Genomic DNA, 16,795 nt, shown 5'->3' on the forward strand with positions numbered 1-16,795 from the left:
ACCTCGCTCCTAATAGTTGTTGACAACATGCAGTGCTGTCACAATTGGCCAATCCCAGTCCTGTACGTGTTTGTGTTTTGGTATAGTCCACGTGCTTCTTTCTTTTGGTATCCATAGTCCTGCCCCTTGTTTTGTGACTCCGCCCCTGAAAGTTTTCACCTGTCCCTGGTCTTCCCGTTGTCATATTTAAGCCCTGTGTTGGATGTCATGTTTGTTCTGCTCTGCTTGTTCTGTTGGATTCTGGTTTGCCTGTCATGTCTGTCATGTCTGTCCACCGATCAATCCGTGTTGGCTCTATGACCCTGGACCATTTGGACTATGACCCTGGATTTGCTCATAATAAATCTCGCTCATCTCCGCATATGTGTCCACCTCCTCGCTCCCCGTTATAAGTGCAATGTTTTCATCTTTAAAAAAAGGCTTGTACAATAAAAGTAAAATGAAGTGAACAGAAAAAGATAAAAAGATATATTTAAGAGAAAAAGTATGAAAAAACTTCAGATTATAAACTAAACAAGAAGTATCATCAAGTCTGTCGTTAATAAAAAAGGGGGAGTAATTAGAAGCTGTCATGTTATAAAAAGGTCCGATACCCGTGATGTAATTTAAAGTCAAACTTAGATAAAAGCAGGTCATTTTAACCACTGCTAACCAGGACTGCTTAATATGCTTAAGACTTCAGTTTCTTAAAAAGTAGGCTGTCTTTCAAATATAATGTGCTACTAGCTCTTGCATACATTCAGTGAGGAGTGCAGTTGAGTGCAGCTGTCACTGATTGTCAGTGATTACAATTAAACTACTTTAAAAAAAAATCTGACAGACTTTGTTGGAATTGCAGTGTTTTAATTACTAAATGAAAAAAAACATTGTTCAGCATATTCAAGATATTTTCCACACCAACCAAAACATGATAAAAATGATTTTGTAATGTCAAAAATCATAATTTTAGCACAGTATATGTGCTGCACATTGAAGCCATGTTTTGCTGATTTAGGAGCTGTAACCCGTAATTCTGCCCTCCACATTTCTTTAAATTCATAACATGCATGTTCACTTACATTGTTAGTTCACTTCTGAAAAAAAGTTACTACAGATACAAGACAATGACCCTCTAAAGAATTTTAAAGAATGTGAAAAACAATAAAATACCAGATTCACCGATAACAAGCCATGCTGTATTACAGAAAAATCAGTATTTTAAAAATATGTGATAAACAATAACCAAACTGGTTCAGAGTTATGTGCTCACACAGGCAAGTAAATCTCTTGGATATATGAAACAGCTTTCAGTATGGAGAGATCTTGTGATTTATCCTAAGAAAAAAAAGAGTTTATAAACCATTTAAAGTGTTGAGTTTACAATTGATTTAAAAAATTAAGTGATAAATGAACTATCGGTGCTCTCAAATGCTCAGGAATACATAGTATATTATAATAAAAACAAACATACCTCTTCAAAGCAATCCAGTTATGTCTTATTAGTTGGTGATGTAAGTCCTGTTGAGCTCTCACTTTTACACTTCACTGAATGCTGAAATGATAATTTTGTCAGTTAAGCTAAGTATTTCTGACAGCTTGTCTAACTGTGTATAAAATGTTTCCACTTTGACGTACCTGTTGTCTAAAGCGCTTAAGCAGTGCATTGCGAACCTTTAGAGAAAATAGGATTCAGTCACTTGTTTTAAATAGACTATGTATTATACATATATACTAATTCTATTCAATAAGTAACTTACTTTTTTCTCTCCAAAACATCCCGTAAGGAGTATGAAGAAGCCCTACATGAAAATTGAGTGAGAGATTCATTGTATTTATTTGTTTAAGCTAGAAATGCATGTGTAATCTTATGATACATATAATATATTGTTGGATTGATTCATACCTGAAATGAATTGAAAAAAGTAAAGGCGTAATTCACAATTTGGGCATAAGGTGTTGTTGTGAGGTCAAGCATTAGCACAAACAGCCCCAAAATCCAGGTAATTCCAACAGTAGGGGTGAGGAGAACAATTGTTTTAACAATGCTTCGTGCAACCTCCTTTGCATCATCATGACTGCTTACTTCCAATAAAGTGGATTTTAAGATTCTGCTGATGACCACAACCATGGTGAACATGTTCACAAACACAATTATAAAAACAGGAAAAAGGAAGGCATGGATCGACCCCTTCAACGCAGCCTCATATATCAGCCAGCAGGTTTCACCAGAATAGTATGATCCTGGTCTGCCATTGTCATAAGTGATGAAAGTGACTATTACAATGGCTAAAGGACAGATATAGCCAAGAAACAAACACAATCCCAGATATACCTTTTTCCTCAAGTGAACAAAAACAAATATTACTTGGTGCAGGAGCCCCAAACTCAGGCACAGCATCCAGAAAAATGCAGCTAGGAAGCAAAAATGCTTCATAAGAGTAAGAGGCAAACACCAATAGGGAGGGCTTGCAGATGGACCAGGGGCTGCGAGAAAACTACAGTGTGCTATTAACAAACAAACTGCAATATTGACTAAGACAGTGTGCCTGAAGTGTGCAATGTTTGTCTTTACCACTGCATTCCACACCAAAAACTCAATTACTAAACACAGAGTGAGGGAAACGATCGAGAAACCTAAACCTGTGTAAGTCAGCTCTTCCATGTACTTTAACTCGATCGGATGTTTAGCCATCAGAATTGTAAATGCAGACAAATGGTTGCATGTACAGACAATCTGTTTGGACACACCACCCCATTTACAGCCCTCTTCAGACCACTCAGAGTTTATATCATCCCAATACACACAGTACATTTCATGGTTTGGGAGTCTCTCTTGGTTATACTCCACTGAGATCTTCGTCTTTTTGTCACCAATGACTGATAATACAGTTTCACTTGGAACAGTTTCTATATTGTTCAGAGTACTGGGGAACTTGCTACCAAGATTCTTAAATGCAGTTTGCACAGAGATGTTGGATGAGATCTCAGTGACACTGACACCAAAATCACTACTGAATGTTTGTGGGGTCGAAGGGTCAGATTTGCTATATATTAATATTTGTACGTTGTCTTGTTGGAGCTGGGACATGTCAGTCATAGGTGCAGTTATTAGATTTGTTTGATCTATGATGCCTTCTACAGCCCTCAAATATTTAAGAGCCAAATTCCCAACATTTCCCACAGGCCTCCAGCTGTCATTTAGACTGCCATTCAAAAGATTGCTTGACGATGACAAGAAATCCTGAAACTGACAAAATATAATGATATTAATTTTACTGGGAGTTTAATGTAATTTTTACAGTCTGTCTTTAGCATATATTTTAAAAACACTATTTGAATAGGAAAAGAATCATCAGTACTTACAGGGAAAACTGTATCATTCCATTGAGACTTCTGTATTTTAGATACGTTTTGCATGACATACAGAACTTCCACAGATTCATTAACATTTGGAAAAGTGTTAATGCTTTTCTGTTCAGTTGACTGCTTTAATCGGCTAAATATCTTGTCTGCATTGTTTACAACAATCCCAAGTCCTCTTTGAAGGTCCTGTTATTTGTTGTTGAGAAGCAGAGATGTACATGATTAAAGTTCTGAACAACAGGGGCAGACTGTTCTGTAGAAAAAGGCTAGCAAGTTCAATTAAAAACTTCTTCATGTGGTGCTAAGTAAACTAAATGGGCTACATAGCAATATTTTACACAAATTCATACTTAAAAACTCATAAAATAAACTTTTAATTCAGATTTTCAGTCTAGCACTACTTGTGCATGTAAACATTACAAAGCCAAAATTAATAATCTCTTTTTTGGGTGGTATATATGTTTTTGTTCCTTGCTGATTTTTGTCCCAAAGAATTTTGCACAAGTCAAGTACAAAAACTGGCCTGAGAAGTGGGTCCCAGTGACTGTAATGCCAGATTGAATTTATTAAATTTGTTACACATAAATAGAGATATTGTGAAAAAACTAATACCATAACATCATTTAAAATGTCCCTGAGGTTTCGGTTCACACACTCAGAGATAACGTTCCCCCAGTTTCCACTGAGGCCATATCCTGTGCAGCTTCTCTTTTGTAGACCAACAGTAGTAGGGTCACAGAACTTGACAGCAGTGAAATTAGCCTTTGCCTGAGGCCATCCATTATCTGGTTTGCAAACAGTTGAGCTTTCTGGTCCAAAAAAACATATAACATTTTATATAATATACAAGTGTATTTCCTGGCTAAAGAACTGTTATCAATACTTCAGTAAATGAACTGTGTAAAGGCCTAACAGTCTATGTTTCTAGCTCTATATATATAAAAAGATGAACCAAAGTTTACATATGCTAATTTTATATTAATATTAATGCCATTGTATTTGTTATTTTAAACAAAAACAATAACAAAACACTTACTCTGAATGACAGGAATATACAAAGTGGTGTTTGCTGTCTGATTTAGTCTGTTTACAAATACACATGTAACATTAACCCATTCCAAAGATTCTGCACAAGGGTTGGCAACATGGGTTTGATAAGAGATCAGTCCATTCTGTAGAGGGTCTTTAAACATATTAAACATAAATGCAATAAAAAGTGCTAAAAATATTAAATGTAAAATATTTTAGCAGCATTGATTGTATGCATCTGGTTGTGAGAGGAAATTATTCTTACCTGGTTTATTATTTACAGGCTCACGTCCTATCCAGTTCACTGAATAGTTCTCTGTAGTGTTAGTGATTATACACTGAACTGTAACGTCAAGTTTGGTTTGGCCTATACAGCTTGGAAATTGGGGATCACTGATGATAAGGATTTGGGGCAAAAGTGCTATGTCCAAATACAGACTGGCTCTATACCTTATAGAGTCAGACTGGTCAGACTTGTAGTCACATGTAAATGTCCCTGGATTTAAATAGAAAACAATGTATCAACCAAATAAATGTAATAAAAATAAAACTGTTAAATGCACTATATCATCACAAACACTAGTTTTCAGTAACATACCTTTCCAGACTTCTGTAGTTTTACTAATGTACACTGTGCTGTGTTGTGAGCTAGAAATCACAGTAGCCTCAGTTCCATTTGTAATGTTCTGTGATGGTTGTGCATTTTTTTGGAATGACCACATGGGTTTACTTAGTTTCTCTGGTTTACAACATGTGATACTGACATCATTATTATAGGGAATTGGTTGCTGGATTTGTGGTATACTGGTGATTCCTGTAAGCCCCAGAGAGGAAGATTCAATGATTCAGGGTGTGATTTAAACAAATAAATCAATGAAACACAATTTTCCAGGGACATTGTGATTGTGAGAGCTTTATTTGACAGGAGTAGAGCATGATCATATTTTTCTCTGGCAGTTCACTAGTTTGCCTTGCTTGTGAGTAAAGACTACTGTGCATCAACATCTGACTAAGGCCAATTTTCTTTTCTTTCACCTAGATTGCTGATACTTGAACACCAAAATTAGTCAGAATGCATATATAGTCTTGGCTAGACAGCTACCAAACTACCATTAGCTAGGAGCTACAAAACACATTTTAAACATGCATACCCAAAGATATCAGAAGAAGATTTTCATAATCTGGCTACATTATCCATTTAAGTGCAACCATTAAATATTAAAATATTACCTGTTACTGTGAGGTTGAATGTAGCACGGTTGTTCTTTTCCAGTTGAGTTGTTATTCGCTCAAACTGAGCCACTTCAAATGGAGTAGTTAGTAGCATCACAAAGTCTGCAATTACACTGCCCTTTCTTAAAGAAGAATTTTTTAATTACTTTTTATATGATACTATCTGTGATCATTAACTGTTACTAATATTTTTTTTTATGCACTCACATTCAATAACACCACTGTTCATTGTTTACTACCTGAGTCTTGTGATCATCAGTGAGTCAAACCAGCCCAAAGTACTGTAAACAGATTCCAACTAAAAGAGATTCAATTATTAAGTTAAGCATGTCATATTATATTAAATATATTATATGATATTATGGTGTTTGCTCTTTGACATCATGATAGTAATTTAAAACTTTTATAAACAGTCCTGAATTCAGGCTTTACTATGTTTTGCTCTGCAGTTCTAGTCTGACATGCCTGCCAAAGTGAGCCTTTTTCACATGCTTCTGAACTTATAAACCTCAGTTAGTGACACCAGAATGCACTGATTCAGAGCCAGAAGACTGAGATTGTCTTCAATTTTGTTATTAAAAAGTTAGAAGAAAACTTTGTTGCATCCCTGTTACGATCACTTGCATGGGCACAGGTGTATAAAACCAAGCACCTAGGCATGTAGATTGCTTCTACAAAAAATTGTGAAAGAATGGGTCACTCTCAGGAGCTCGGTGAATTCCTGCGTGGTTCCGTGTTAGGATACCACCTGTGCAGTCCAGTGGTGAAATTTCATCACTACAAAATATTCCACAGTCAACTGTCAGTGGTGTTATAACAAAGTGGAAGCAATTGGGAACGACAGCAACTCAGCCCTGAAGTTGTAGGCCATATAAAATGACAGAGCAGGGTGAGCGGATGCTGAGGCTCATAGTGTGCAGAGGTTGCCAAACTTCGTGTGGCCTTCAGATTAGCTCAGTACATAGAGAGCTTCATGGAACGGGTTTCCATGGCCAAGCATCTAAGCCTTACATCACCAAGCGCAATGCAAAGTGTCATATGGTGTAAAGTATGACACCACTGGACTCTAGAGCAGTGGAAATGTGTTCTCTGGAGTGATGAATCACACTTCTCTGCCTGGCAATCTGATGGATGAGTCTGGGTTTGGTAGTTCCCAGGAGAACGGTACTTGTCTGACTGCATTGTGCCAAGTGTAATGTTTGGTGGAGGGGAGATTATGGTGTGGGTTGTTTTTCATGAGGTACGCTCAGCCCCTTAGTTCCATTGAAAGCAACTCTTAATGCTACAGCAGACCAAGAGATTTTGGGACTTTGTGGGAACAGTTTGGGGATGGCCACTTCCTGTTGCAGCATGACTGCGCACCAGTGCACGAAACAAAGATCCATAAAGACATGGATGAGCGAGTTTGGTGTGGAAGAACTTGACTGGCCTGCACAGAGTCCTGACCTCAACCCGGTAGAACACCTTTGGGATGAATTAGAGCAGAGACTGCAAGCCAGGCCTTCTCGTCCAACATCAATGTCTGACCTCACAAATGCACTTCTGGGAGAATGGTCAAATATTCCCATAAACACACTCCTAAACCTTGCGAAAAGCCTTCCCAGAAGAGTTGAAGCTGTTATAGCTACAAAGGGTGGGTCGACGTCATATTAAACCCTATAGATTAAGAATGGTATGTCATGCAAGTTCATATGCATATGAAGGCAGATGACTGAATACTTTTGGAAATATAGTGTAGTTGCTTTATAAATTATCTGCTTTGAAGAGTTTTTAAAATTGAGAAAGCATTTTTGATAATGATCTTCCTGTTTGAATGTTAATCCAGTAGCACAGAATAACTTGATGCTCATTAGAAAAAGTGAAAGATTGCAAGTTTAAGGATAATTACATAATAACAGTAACTGACTGAAAGCATATCGATTTCAATTTAGTTAACTTGAATATTGTTCATTGAATTTCTTATTTATACTAGATTAATTAGGCCTATATTGTTGAGGGCCTATTAAATACAGGCCAGTGTAAAAGTTGTAGATTGTGTCACTGCAATATTAGCATTTTAGGGACTACTTTAGGGACTACAGAGATAACCCATGTATATATAGTTTTAAAAAAGGCTGAAGGACATAGCTTCATTATTCTATCATATTGATTTGATAGCAAAAACACATTTCAGACTTTAAATTAAACCCTATACCTTAAATATGTTTATTTTATTAAAATATGTGATTGAACATTTTTGTCAGTAACAAAGGGCCAGAGACAGGGATGCAGTCTGACCTCCTGCTCTTTATATTTAGCTTATTATTTTACAGACAGGATGGCAGCAGTATTAGACTAAAATCACACAGTAGAAATAGTGATTTCTGTTCAATTTTGTGTTTGATGTTTGTAGTGTAATACACACCTGACTAGTGTATGTCTGGACAAACTCTTTATATTGTTGACTTCCAGGATCGTTAAGGGAAAGGTTGAATGACTCATCAAGAGTAAATGATCCATTGACAAAAACTGGAGAAAAACAGATAAAGATTTGTACCTCAGTGGATATTTCTTGTACACCTATGCAGATTGAGATGCAATGACATGATGTGACAGCCAGACATCTTTTTCCTTTTTCCCAGTACAGCTCTGCCAAGTAACAGTGCCAAACATTTACCACCCTACCCTGTCTTTTATTAGCTGTGGCCAATAACATTAGCTCAGGTTGTGACTCGGTCACAAGCTGACTATGAGCTGCTACTGGTTCCTGGGAACGTATCACCCTTACTGATGTTAAGTGAGTATCAAATGAAAGGATTATTACTGTTGCTTAAGTGACTGAGTCACCTGGACAGTGCCATGTCAGCCCTTGGCACAGAGCTAATCAATTCCATAGATTTAGCAGTAGTTAATGAGTTTGCAGAACTGCAATGTCTCCTGAAGGTCTTTCACTCAAGATAATAATCTGACTGCTAACAATGAACCCTAGTAGTACCTACAGCTATCAACAAGATGCCCCTCGTGCCATGTTTAATACAACCCACACAAATTGCACTCAATGCAAAACTAAAATTTGTCTCCCTTCATTGATGTATCAGCATCAAGTTCTGCATCGCTACATTGTAGTTAATGGTGGTTAATCTGGTTTGTTAGCCCTTCAGTTCAGAAGTCATAACTAATGGGAGACATATCTGTATCTACCTAGATACCACAGAGAAAAATAAATCCAGATTGAACAATTTTTGATTGGGCAATTTACACTCTCAGAAAAAAAGCTATGACACTGTCACTGGGGCAATACCCATCTTGTCACGGTGGTGGTAACTTCAGAGGTACATTTCAGTACCTTTAGTCAGGGAACATAATTGTATGATAATCCACTGAAAATATATTTTCTAAGCTTTATTGACACCAGTCACCCCGTCTCATCTCCAGGCTTTTTATTTTATTGTTCTGATTTAAAATATTTGTTTATAAAAACATACAAATATCTTCTTTATAATAACTTATTTAAGGTACACAATCAGACCTTTACCACTGTTGTACCTTTGAGGGAACATTTACATTGTTTGTACATTGATGAATGAATCATGTACCTGCATAGTACCTTCATTTCTAACACTGTAAGAACTTAACAATTGTTTCCAAACAAAAAATTAACTGTGAAATAAGAGTTTAACTACAATTCTTGCAATTTAAATACAGCAATGGTACACAAGCATGTATTACCTTTATTGATGGAGAGACACATAGCCCTGGGGTTTGGATCATTAAACATGCACTCATTTTGGTTGCAGCACTGGCTGTAGTTCTGACACACTTCCTCACTCCAACTGTAGCCTGAATTGCAGTTACAGATCACAATTCCTGTGGTCAGCATGTTGCATTCTACAGTCAGAAGAGCGAAGCAATACATTTTCAACTTTAAACACTATTACAAAGTGAACAGCAAAGTCATAAATTATACGTTATATTTTTCAAGTCATCTAATAGGAAAAAGTAAACATTTCTCATGTGAGGAATATATAAAAATGTAACTACATGTGTTTTATTTCTGTGTTTAAGTCTTCTTTTTCTTTCTGAAATTTGGTCTTTTGATCCTGGTCAAAATATAATGATCTGTCTTTTCTAGAAGCATTTAATTACCTGTTGTAATGCTGATGTTTTGTACTGTTGCTGAGCTGTTTACTGACTCATTGACATCCAGAGTCAGGGTACTAATCAGGTCCATGAAATTCTTGTATGCTTCTGCTTCTATGTAAACCTCAATGTAGTAAACCTGTGTTGAATTTTCTGCCACAAACATACAAAACAATGAAAGAGTGTTAATTTAAAGATATACAGTTCCTTTGGTGCTGTGTGCTTAATGCTGTGACAACCAAAGAATATTTACCTCCTGAAGAAGCCTACAAATAAAAATATACAGTAATTAGCAACATTAAGTGCATTTCATGGTTTAAGTTAACAAAAAATATATGGACAGTATGTGTAAAATATTAACATTGGTTAAATATGTTAAGATTATAGATGCATGTTCGGTGATGTGGTATATATTATCCCTGCTTTACCCCTGCAGCTGTTAGAACTACTTGATCATGGAGCACTGTTGAGTAGCTCAAGTAACTCAAAGGGTCAAGTGCTCAGCTCTACTATTCAGAGATGCAAACATCTAAATGTCTAATACAGATTATTATTAAAATAATGAAGACATTTCTGTAGTTGGGCAACAACAAATGGGGGTTTAAAATGAGGTGATTCTGCAGATGATACACGCTCTGGGTTTCTTATAAATCTTCCAACTGCATGAACCTTTAATGTCTGAGGTGGAAATGGCATATGAAGTGCTATTATTTCAGCAGGTATCTGTATGTTGTGGTGAGAAGCCATTCTTCCTTTCCAATAAGAACTCAATCACAATCTCTAGCATTGCTGTGCAGTTCCTCAAAGCATAACCAGACTCTCTTACAGATAATTTTGGAAAAATAGACTAACCTTGATAAACAATCCCAGCAAGATGAGAATAAACTCTGTACAGGATTTCATTTTGAGGCAGGATTTTCTGAGAAGAGCACAGGTATTATTCATGTAAGGAAACAAATCAAAAACACATCATGAAAATCACCATTCTAGTTTAGCTTTGTAAACTTGATTAAAGGCATTAAATTACAAGATTAAAGCTAGGTTAAAACACACATGAGTTATATTGCATGGAAGTTGATTGAGGGAATCTTCAGAGATCAAGCACATATCATGATCAAGATCATAATAAGTGTTTTATAATGGTCTTTAAAAATGTTAAATAGAATAATTATATATATCGCAAAAGTGAGTACACCCCTCACACTTCTGCAAATATTTTATCATATCTTTTCATGGAACAACACTATAGAAATTAAATGTGGATATTACTTAAAGTAGTCAGTGTACAGCTTGTATAGCAGTATAGATTTACCATCCTCTGAAAATAAGTCAAAACACAGCCATTAATGTCTAAATAGCTAGCAACACAAGTGAGTACACCTCACAGTGAACATGTCCAAACTGTGCTCAGAGTGTCAATATTTTGTGTGACCACCATTATTATCTAGCAGTGCTTAACCCTCTTGGGCATGGAATTCACCAGAGCTGCACAGGTTGCTACTGGAATCCTCTTCCACTCCTATGTGATGACATCACAGAGCTGGTGGATGTTAGACACCTTGCGCTTCTCCTCCTTTTGCTTGAGGATGCCCCACAGGTTGAGTTTAGGTCTTGAGACATACTTGGCCAGTCCCTCACTTTTACCTTCAGCAAGGCAGTTGTCATCTTGGATGTGTGTTTGGGGTCATTATCGAGTTGGAAAACTGCTCTGTGGTGCAGTTTCTGAAGGGAGGGGATCATGCTCTGCTTCAGAATGTCACAGTATATGTTGGAATTCATATTTCCCTCAATGAACTGCAGCTCCCCAGTGCCCGCAACACTCATGCAGCCCCAGACCATGATGCTACCACCACCATGCTTGACTGTAGGCAAGAGACAGCTGTCTTAGTACTCCTCACCATGGCACCACTAGACATGCTGGCCACCGTCTGAGCCAAACAGGTTTATCTTGGTCTTGTCAGACCACAGGATATGGTTCCAGTAATCCATATTCTTGGACTGCTTGTCTCCGGCAAACTGTTTCCAGGCTTTATTGTGCGTCAGCTTCAGGAGAGGCTTCCTTCTGGGATGACAGCCATGCAGACCGAGTTGATACATTGTGCGGCATATGGTCTGAGCACTGACAGGCTGACCTCCAACTTCTTCAACCTCTGCAGCACTCATGCGTCTATTTTTTAAAGCCAACTTCTTGATATGATGATGAACACACAAACTCAACTTCTGTGGTTGATCCTGGTAAGGTCTGTTCCGAGTGGAACCTGTCCTGGAAAACAGCCGTATGACCTTGGCCACCATGCTATGGCTCAGTTTCAGGGTGGTAGCAGTCTTCTTATAGCCTAGGCCATCTTTGTGGAGAGCAACAATTCTATGTCTCTCATCCTCAGAGAGTTCTCTGCCATAAAGTGCCATGTTGAATATCCAGTGGACAATATGAGTGAATTGTACCCAAAACTCCAAATTTAACAGCCCTGCTCCCCTTTCATACCTGGAACCTTGTAACTCTAACAAGGCACATGACACCAGGGAGTGACAACAACACAATTGGGCGCAATTTGGACATGTTCACTGTGAGGTGTACTCACCTGTGTTGCCAGCTATTTAGACAACGGCTGTGTGTTACTTTCAAAGGATAGTAAATCTATACTGCTATACAAGCTATACACTGAGTACTTTAATTTATATCCAAGTTTCATTTCTTTGCACACCCAAGCCAAATTAAAAGCAGATACAAATCTGATTGCTACAACCAAAAGTCCTCCCCATGCAGTATATCACTGAACATCTGTTATCTGTTGTTGAGAGGAAGATAATCGGAGGATGCACATGTTTGGGGACTAAATGAAACAAACTGCTTAACAGCATTGTGGACATTGCAAAATAAACTTTTGTACGAAGAGGCTGAACAGATAAACAAGTGATAATTGGTTGCCACATAATGAGTGGATTTACATATTCCATCCCACAGAGCAATCGGACTTCTGTCCCACTAACACTGACACTGACAGATGAATGAATGGGAGACAGCATACATTCAACCCTTTCCTTTAATATTGCAGTAAATCTTGTGCCAAGCCACATATTTCATTGTTTTAAAATTCCAGAATCACAATAGTGCAGAACAATGTCTTACCTTTCTCAAAGACTCCCCTTTTTGGTCAGGCTGTTTTCTGCTACAGAAATAATCTGAACCCCAAAAACATATCAATCAGTTTGCTGTTAAATCATAGCCAATGAATGAAGTATGAAAATATTTGAAATCTGTATAGAATTCCTTCATTTACACACAAACAAAAAGCTAACTGTACCTTTCTGAGCTGAGATGCTCCAATGCCAGACACTTTATTAGATGGGTGGGGGTAGGATGTTAAATACCCAACTGAGTCTGGCTGTCCAGATCCCCTACAGAACTATTTGCATTAAATAGCACATAACAACCAGGTGAATTTGGCTTGGCTTCATTTGACTTCCAAAAATTCTTCCAAAGTCCTGCCTAAATCATTCTGTAATTTACCCTTTAGTGCACATAACTTTCAGCCATCCACAGATTATAATTTCAACTTCACTGTTAAAGCTGCTTACTTACATTTACGACTTTTAGGGGGTGCAAATTTGATCTAACAAGTCGTGAAGACCAACAAGCTACAAATAGGACTAGCAAAACTAGATGAACAAAATGCAATCCTGTCTTTAAAAGGTTGGGTCGCTGTGCAAAATGTAAATAAAAACAAAATGCAATGATGTGCAAATCATTTAACCCTATATTTAATTATAAACAGTACAAAGACAACATATCAAATGTTGAAACTGAGAATTTTTTTTTTTGTTTTTTGATGAATATATGCCCATATGTTTCTGAAATGAGCAAGGTCTTCCTGAAAAAGATGTTGTCTGGATATCAGCATATATTGCTCCAAAACCTATATATATTGTTCAGCATTATAATGCCTACACAGATGTTTGCTAATGCACTCCCATACCATCACAGATGCTGGCTTTTGAACTGTGCCCTGATAACAAGCCACATTGTCCCTCTCCTGTTTAGTCACAGTCTCCATGATTTCTAAAAGAATTTCAGGTTTTAAGGACACTTTTCCATTTAACCTCAGTCCATCTTGATTGAGCTCTAGAGAAGATTGCCTAGAGAAGGCGACTGTGTTTCTGGATCCTGTTTATATATGGGTTCTTCTTTGCATTATAGAGTTTTACTTGCATTTGTGGATGCAATGACAAACTGTGTTCACAGACAATGGTTTTCAGAAGTGTTTCTGAGCTTATGCATGTAATGATTTCCATTATAGAATCATGTCTGTTTTTAATAGAGTGCCGCTGAGGGCCACACCCAGCCACAACCAGCCAATATTGTTTTTCGGTCTTGTCTCTTGCATACAGTTGCTTTCTTGTGTAGTAAAACATTATTCTTGAATTGTTGCACTATTTGCCTGTGCAGTCTTTTATAGAGTGGTGAACCCCACATTATCTTTACTTCTAAAATACTCAACCTCTCTGGGATGCTTTTTAATAATCAGTCATGTTACTGACCTGTTGCCAATTCGCCTAATTAGTCATGAAATGTTTACCAATTATTTTATAACATTAAACTTTCCCAGTAATTTGTTGCCCTGTACCAATTTTCTTTAAACAAATCAGTTGCTGAAATTATTAGTCTGATGTGTATACTTCTATAAATATTTTAGCAAAATACCTGATATGTGATGTGAACATAATTAAGAAGAATAAACTAAAGAGCATTACTAGTTCTTTGTGACATACACAGTGGCAGATCTAAGAAGTTTTACATGTGGTGGTGGAGTTCTGGTGTGTGAGTATAAATGATTATTCTTTAATTGCTGTATTAGTGAAATAGTCATATTTATGCTGTTAGTTTAATGAAATCTTTGTCCACAGTACAGATGCTCTAATTTAATGTCTGTATATGGGACCTGTCTATACATCCCTTTGAACACAGAACAAAATGAAAATCAACAGGAATCAACAAAGCTGAACAGTTCAGAAACCTAACTGACTGAAATGGTGACTGGTGAAATTCAGTTAACAAAGAGCATATCTTAAAGACATCAGTAGGAATAATTCTCAATCAGGCTCAAGGCCTTGAAGGTTCTTTGAATGGTCATCTCTTATTAAGTTATACAAAGATGGTAATACCCAGTTCCAACTTCTGTAGCGTCGGCCACCACCGTTGTAGGATAGACTAATATTCCTTGGAGTAAGAAATATATTCTTACTCATAAATATCTTGTATCACAAAGACTCAAATTTGTTTACATGAGGTAATCTACATGTAATGCACTACACATTAATGCTGTGCAGTTTATTCTGTTCTGTTCTGATCTGTCTGGTACAGTCGTCTGCAACAGCCCTAGTGAAATTACACATTTTGTTGATTTTCTAAGTGAAAAAAAAGTGAACACATCGTCTGCAGAGAAAATATTTAAATATGTAATTTTTATGCAAATTTCAGTGCACATTTTCTATTTATTTTGTAATATTTCTTTCATTTCTGAACAATTGTTTTTCTTCTACAAAAAGTACCCTGAACAACAGTTCTGAGAAAAAACACTATTCTGTCAAATCGTAACATAGGAGTAAAGTTTAAATTTCTTTAAATACATTTATGATTTATCCACTTTCTTCAGATGCACTATCCACACCTAAAAAAACATTCAACCACACCTTCCTTAGCTAAGATGTTCCGGCGCCAGGCATGATGTTAGAGGGTTCAGAGTCCATGACTGATATCTGAGACTCTATTGCACTTCTACTCTGTGTGCCATAAACACAATATTATCACATTAGCTGTGGTCGGCCTTTAATGGGGTTTATCCACAAGCCATAAAGTACATTACGTGCAATATTACCGGCAGAAAGAACCAGTTTAGCCTACAAGATGGCCTGCAGACCAAAAGCCGTCACCAATTCACTTTGTAACTCATTACAATTGGAAATAAATGTCAGCCTTCCAGGAGCTGATTTCAAGTGCACCATTACAAATGTTTGAATAGACATTTAGAACATTTATGTATAATTTTGCATTGATGTCTGCCAACAAACCCTAGTGCTAAACTAAAATAAACAGAAGCTAAAGTCAAAGCAGTGCCATATTGTACCAAAAAAAAACCCAAACAATTTGATGACTATGAAGTTAATTAGCTGTCCCGTTTTGCCAGTTACTGCTCATTTGTTCCATTCTGCCAGCTCTTTCTTTCTAAAGTGTGTGCATTGAAAACAAGCATAATGTCATGCATTGATTCAGGTTAAACACACTCCAGGTCCAGCCTACAGCCTATTCAGGCAATTAAATGTTATGTAAACCCCTTAAAATCCCAGGCATATTACACACTAAGACTTATTATTCAGTAACAACAGGGACTTCACTGCTAACTTAGAAAAAAGTATGCAATACAAGGTTTGGCCTGGTGGCAGGCCCTGGTCATTTAAGGGGATAGAAGCACAGCATACGATTCTGAAAAAAGACTGTTGATATTTGAAATCAACATCAATAATAATAATAATAATAATAATAATTTTATTTACATAGCACTTGTCATGCCAGTGGCAGCTCAAAGTGCTTTACAGACAGGTGATTAAAAACGTAGCTAGAGAAGAGATCAAATACACCCCTCGTTTCAGCGCTCCTTCAGTTCTGCTTCCCAAATTCATTGATGCAGATTACTAAGATCAGTGGCAACATTACTAGTACTCAGTGGCAATATTTCAATATCTAGTCTACTCTGTTCATGTGCTTGGGATTCGTATGTTTACTGTTGAAAAAAGTAAGCAAGCTCATTTTAAAATGCAGAAAAAATGCAACAATCCATTAAAAGAGTTGTTGGCAGCATGAAGATTTTTACAATAGCTTTTAGAATAAAAGGAAAGAAGCATGATGTGAGTAGAACAGGGTGAGAAGAGTGAGGGCCTAAGGAGAGAAGAGTAATAAAAAAAATAAATTTTAAGAGAAGGAATAAGAAGAAACTTCACATTAGAAACTCAAAATGAAAAGTCTGTCATTAATAAAATCAGGGAGAAATAATTAGTAGCTCTCATAGTATAAAAA

General features: G+C 36.9%; 1 protein-coding gene across 2 annotated transcripts; it reads right to left on the reverse strand.

Moving 5' to 3' along the window:
* Positions 1-844: 844 nt before the first annotated feature.
* LOC108428601 (adhesion G-protein coupled receptor F3-like) lies at positions 845-13,066 on the reverse strand. 2 transcript variants are annotated; one of them, XM_037541776.1, is made up of 19 exons: positions 13,029-13,066; positions 12,854-12,906; positions 10,576-10,642; positions 9,977-9,989; positions 9,730-9,876; positions 9,313-9,423; positions 8,009-8,112; positions 5,844-5,902; positions 5,602-5,726; positions 4,970-5,185; positions 4,637-4,867; positions 4,379-4,525; positions 3,955-4,151; positions 3,343-3,528; positions 1,883-3,226; positions 1,737-1,778; positions 1,615-1,650; positions 1,451-1,531; positions 845-1,314 (listed from the first exon to the last, which is right to left on the reverse strand). In XM_037541776.1, exons 3-18 carry the CDS (start codon positions 10,624-10,626, stop codon positions 1,469-1,471), a joined length of 3,072 nt encoding a protein of 1,023 aa, XP_037397673.1. In that variant the 5' UTR covers positions 10,627-10,642; positions 12,854-12,906; positions 13,029-13,066; the 3' UTR covers positions 845-1,314; positions 1,451-1,468. The 2 variants fall into 2 exon arrangements, with proteins under 2 accessions (XP_037397673.1, XP_037397672.1); XM_037541775.1 differs by having other exon boundaries at positions 9,313-9,471.
* Positions 13,067-16,795: the final 3,729 nt, after the last annotated feature.

This window comes from Pygocentrus nattereri, chromosome 10 (genome assembly GCF_015220715.1).
Source record: "Pygocentrus nattereri isolate fPygNat1 chromosome 10, fPygNat1.pri, whole genome shotgun sequence".
NCBI classification, from domain to species: Eukaryota; Metazoa; Chordata; class Actinopteri; order Characiformes; family Serrasalmidae; genus Pygocentrus; species Pygocentrus nattereri.

Bases quoted from the DNA above. Each gene is read 5' to 3' on its own strand.
- LOC108428601 (XM_037541775.1), bottom strand. From the start codon at position 10,626: ATGAAATCCTGTACAGAGTTTATTCTCATCTTGCTGGGATTGTTTATC. The intron at 5,727-5,843 runs GTAGTAAACAAT...TTCTTCTTTAAG, and splicing joins CTGATGATCACAAGACTCAG to AAAGGGCAGTGTAATTGCAG. The intron at 4,526-4,636 runs GTAAGAATAATT...ATATGTTTAAAG, and splicing joins GCCTGTAAATAATAAACCAG to ACCCTCTACAGAATGGACTG.